This window comes from Aethalodelphis obliquidens, unplaced genomic scaffold (genome assembly GCF_003676395.1).
Source record: "Aethalodelphis obliquidens isolate GAN/ISIS:26980383/991018 unplaced genomic scaffold, ASM367639v1 scaffold60, whole genome shotgun sequence".
Taxonomy (NCBI): Eukaryota; Metazoa; Chordata; class Mammalia; order Artiodactyla; family Delphinidae; genus Aethalodelphis; species Aethalodelphis obliquidens.
The window spans coordinates 10,419,718-10,425,024 of NW_020838004.1; the positions used below are offsets into that span (position 1 = coordinate 10,419,718).

General features: G+C 37.1%; 1 protein-coding gene across 2 annotated transcripts in view; it reads left to right on the plus strand.

The window, feature by feature from the left end:
• The window catches only part of ARHGAP42 (Rho GTPase activating protein 42), a 297,503-nt gene extending 292,709 nt beyond the window's left edge, over positions 1-4,794 (plus strand). For both annotated transcript variants that reach the window (XM_027087755.1, XM_027087756.1), the window contains 2 exons: positions 169-248; positions 614-4,794. In XM_027087755.1, coding sequence (XP_026943556.1) covers positions 169-248; positions 614-702 — 169 coding nt within the window. In that variant the 3' untranslated portion in view covers positions 703-4,794. The remainder of the gene's footprint in view (positions 1-168; positions 249-613) is intronic.
• Positions 4,795-5,307: the final 513 nt, after the last annotated feature.

Here is a 5,307-nt window from a genome sequence, read left to right on the forward strand (position 1 = left end):
TGTGGGATCCTCCCGGACCGGGGCACGAACCCGTGTCCCCTGCATCGGCAGGCGGACTCTCAACCACTGCGGCACCAGGGAAGCCCCAGTATCTTTTTTTAAGAATAGTTTTAAGTATAAATATACTTGAGCGTTGTGGTTTTCACAGATTGTCTTTTGCTCTTTCAGCCAAGCCAAAGCCATGTACTCCTGTAAAGCAGAGCACAGCCATGAGCTTTCCTTCCCACAGGGAGCAATATTTTCTAATGGTAAGTACACCCATTCCCTTTGCTTAAGTTTATCATCATGGGGAGGAGGAAGAAGGAGTGGTGTAGCAATAAGAGTCTAAAGTAGAAGCCAGGAAACTCAGAATCATGTCCAACCTCTCATACCTGTACAAGTGAACGCATCAAATCCCTCTAGACCCCAGTTTCCTCCCCTGTGTCAGAGAGAGAGTGATTGATTATATAAATGCAAAAGGCATTTCCAGCTTTACAGGTGCTGTGACACTGTTTTGACAGCTTGAGTATATATGCATACAATCTGATGTGGATTTTTACCCATTTGTGTATAGAATTATTTGAAGCTAATGTTGACTGAGTGATATTTCTTTATGTATTTTAATTTTTGCCAGTGTACCCATCAGTGGAACCAGGATGGTTGAAGGCAACATATGAAGGCAAAACAGGACTCGTCCCAGAAAATTATGTTGTCTTCCTCTAATACTTTTTAGTGGATGGCAGTATCTTCATGGTATCCATGGTAACAAATAATAAGTGCTATGATTTTATCTTACACAGATATGGGGATCAGCCTGCTAAAATGAAAACAGTCAATTTCTACCAAGTTTTACACCAGCAGACTATGTGGCTCCCTATTAATGGAAAGGGAAAAAATGTTTAAATTGTTTGCCATTCTTTTTTAATTTTGGCTAGTTTCATATTTTAAAATAGCTTATCCTCTCCTCCCCACCCCCCTTTTTTTTTGGAAAAGTAACTCTCCACAATGTCTCTTTCATAATAATTATAGAATCTCAAATACTGTGTTAAGTACTATATTCCAGAAATTTGGAAACCAGAAATCTGCTATAAGACTTTTGAAATCTGCCCTTTACTGTCTGGTGTTCTCTGAGAAACCTTGAAATCATTACTAAAAAATGTAATTTAAATTGTTCATTTATTATTTTTTTCTTAAAAATATACTGCTTTTATATATGATTGTTTTGCTGGTCCTAAACATTTCAAGGAAATAAGGAGTTTTTCTTAACATAGGTTTATTTTTATTTGTTTACCAAGTAGATGATAATATTCAAAAGCAGTAATGAGTAATGTATATGATGTCTGTAAATGAAACCAAATTAGGTCGTACACTGATTCCACTGTAAACATTCTATCCAGCATTCCAGATGCCTTCTCTGGGCTTAGAGCAGGATTCAGCAAACTATTTCTGTAAGGGCCTGATAATAAATATTTTGGGCTTAAGAGGTCATGTGGTCTCCATCACACTACTCCACTCTGCCATTGTAGCAGAAAGCAGCCATAGACAACATGTAAATGGCCGTGGCTGTGTACCAATACTGCTTTCTTTCAGGACACTGAAATTTGAAAATCATGATTATCACGTGTCATGAAATATTAAGCTTCTTTGACTTTTAAAATTCCATTTAAAAATATAAATGTTTTTAGCTGATGGGCCATACACGAACAGGTGACAGGCCAGATTTGACCCATGGGTCATGGTTTGCTGACCCCTGGTTTAGAGGATGTGTAAAACTATCTTTATAACTTTGAGATTTTATGAAATTTTATTCCATTAACATATAAATACTGATAAATCATATGCACATATCCTCTGCTGGTAGCATTATAGGGGTGTCACAAATGTATAATTACAGTAATAGGAAAACAATGTAAAAGTGCAGTACACAGGCATACAACTTAAATTCTACTTGTAACTCTGTAAAGTGTCAAAGTATTTTATTGATATCTAATTTTGGCTTTTGAGAAATTGTCCTACAAATGATAAAGATGCTGTTTTAAGACAGTGGTAGGGACACTATGCCTTCTAAAGTCTACGCTTAGTTGAAACATAATCTAAACATAAAGGTACAAGATTCTTAAATTATTTTGAACCAGAGATTGAAATTGTTTCATCATCTCTAGCAGTAATAAAGTCATACATAATTTTCTGTTATGCCTTTCAATTTACAGCCTTTATTAGGAATTTCACTGAATTTATAGGGCATAGAAATAGGTGTTTACTATCCATTTTTATTTACCATCAACATCTGATCATTCATCAATCATTATTTAAATTATTTCTATTTTAATAATCCTCATATTATTTCTATACATATCTGCATATGGCAAAGAGCCTTTCTTCTCAAGATTCCAAAAAGCTGGTTCCCTGCCATCTACTGCCACAGCACTGGCCCCCTTGGCCACAGTATTTTACTTCTTACTTCAGAGTTCTTCACTGTACAGACACTCAGGTATTGACTGTAGACAGTTCTTTTTACGTGATATTATGATCTGTAATCTCAATCTCTTCTTTAAATTAATGTTTCTAGAGTCAATAGGTTAAATTATACACACACACATATACAACTATGCCTTGGAGCATATATGCTTTTAAAATTAAAAATGGAATAATGGATTAGGATTTAAAGGTAAAGAGAATAACAGTAGGCAGAATCACAACCAGAAAGAAATATCAGTGCATTGAAATAAAGGAATAAAAAATATTTAATGTTGTAAAAATTAGTAATATAATGAAAAAATATGATACATTTGTCTCCTTTTTTTTTTACCTGCTAGTGTTGATTTTTTACACTCTAATTTTGTATTGCTAGAACTTCTTGGTCTCTGGATCCTTGGTGGTCCTTAGTAATAGTAATTGTATTGCTGACACCCTGACTACCCTCTGCTGGAACAGAGGTAATCTCTCTAGTAGACCAGTCTCTTAGTCTAAAACACCCTCAGTCAAAGCACCCTTGCAAGCATCTGGCATCCTACTAAATTAGAGCCTCTTAAGGCAAATTGATTTTCTTTCAAAGACCAACTTGACTCCAAAAAGTGATTCAGAGTCCTACTTCACTTGCTGCTACATAGAGAAATCTCAACCTTCATTTTATTTTAACACAGGCCAGAGTGTTCCTGCCTCTGAGTTGTCTGTGAGCTAATTCCACAGATGCTCAGTGAGGAATTAAAGCATTTGCTGTTAAAGACATGGGTGTGAGGCCCCTCTCCTTTCTCTTTGTGAGGCATATATTGTGGCAGTACTTGATACAGTCCCTGTTTTGAAACAGACTACAAAAATGCTTGTTCAAATTGTGCTTTTGTTTGAAGTTTTAATCTTACAGATTTGTGAGGATAGTCTTTTTTCTTCATATTGATTGTGTGTGGAAGCAAGTCATGGCCATATGCTAGGGATAGACTGAAGCTGCTTTTCCCTAGAAGTGTTTCCAACAGAAAAAGTATTTATGAGCATTGGGAAAATCAGGATATGTTTTCTAAATCACATGGAATATTAATTACACAAGAAGGTAATGCCAGTCACTAGAAGAGGATCACATTTGAAATTATAACAGCGTTTCAATAATGATACCTTAGCTTTTCAGAGACATAGTAAAGATATGTTAGAACTGCCATATGCACACCTTTGAAACACACAACGTGGGTGCCCTAATCACTGCTGACAGTATAATCAGTATGAGAGTGAGATTGATGAGTGCAAGTCAATCATCTCATCTGTTATGTGAAAAAATCCTCGAGTACAAAACTTTTACGTGTATTACAGGTGATTTTGTTGTGCTGTAATGCCACCAACTTATAGGAACTAGTCAGTTAACTGAAGGCTTTTTCTGTTGTGTGTAAATGTCTGAGCAGTGAAATAATCTTTGTATTCCTGTAAAGTCTGTGAAGTATGAGAAAGTGCCGTTTCTCCTTGTTACATGAGAGTGGTTTTACCAGTTGTGTTGGCTCTCTGTGCCTTGCTCTGTGAATGGGCATAATCAGGCTTCCCAACAGTGGCTCTTTCAAGAAGGGTGGAGATTTTTTTTAAATGCACCTTACAATCCCAAACTATCCAGGTTCTCAAATAGCAAAAGTAGGAAAAGAGACATAATGATTTGGAGTTTATTCCTATTCTGTGATAATTGATTTTACGTATTGTGGCGTGCCTCCTAAAAATCCACCAAGATGTAAGGAAAGTAAATCTGGCCCTGCAGTCCTGTGGAGACAGCACCTGCCGACCTCTTCACTCTCAGCCTCATCTTCAGGTCTGTCCGTGTCTGATGTGCAGAGGATATCATTCACATGGATGCTGATTTAGAAGAGTCCCTCAGAGCCTTTCTTCAAACAACTTCAATTTTTAGTATGCTCCCCAATTATGTATTTGGGATGCCTTAATTATTTAGAACCCCATCTTGATTTGTACTCTATTGACTGAAGTTAGAGGAGGTGGACCAATTTAGGAAGAGATTTTATTCTTTGGTTTTACAATACATTTGTAATTTACAGCTGTTACTATGTCCTAAGATCAGGGAATTGGACCCCAAAGTCATATCTCCTGGTAAAGAAAAAAGGCAGAGACATGATTATTGTCTAGAAGTTATTTTCCTCTTTAGTAAAAGTTTCCCACTTAGGGTAGAAATTGCTATTTACTTTTCCCTCCTACCTTGTTTGGTTACCTTACAAACTCAAAACACTTTTTCCAGGTGAATAGTCTATTGAATAAACTTCTGAATAGTCTGTATCCTACCTGTCTCCCGTTGATCCACAGACTTAATTCAGGTATTTCTCAACGAGTCTCACATCTCCTAACCATATTCACTGTATCCGTTTTTTGTCACCAGTATCTCTGTGCCTCAAATCTATGTGGTAGTGACCTCTGACAAATTCACACTTAGGAATGACATGGTCTTTCAGAGGATCAGATCAACAAATAGGATTTTTCACTTTTTTTCAGGCAGGTGCATTCACTGTTTTAAATAACAGATGTCAAATAAGTTGATAGCACTCACAGCAAGCCACAGACAGAAAACTGATGCGCATATTCTAGACCAAAGTTTAGAAGCTATTTCATGACTTAGGGAACCCAACAGGTTATACTCTTTCCTTGGCACTCATGGGAGAGATGCCAGGTTCAGAGGTTGAACATTCCTTTCTTGGTGCCATAGGGAGAAAATGGAGTCTGTGTGCTTGCTGAGGAGTCTCAAAAGGCAGGGCCATTTACACTTATCACAAACATAAATACCCTCCATCATCCACGATGGTCATGTTCAGGGTCACGTGAGGACCTTCAGTGTTGGGGAGAGTGCCTACCCCA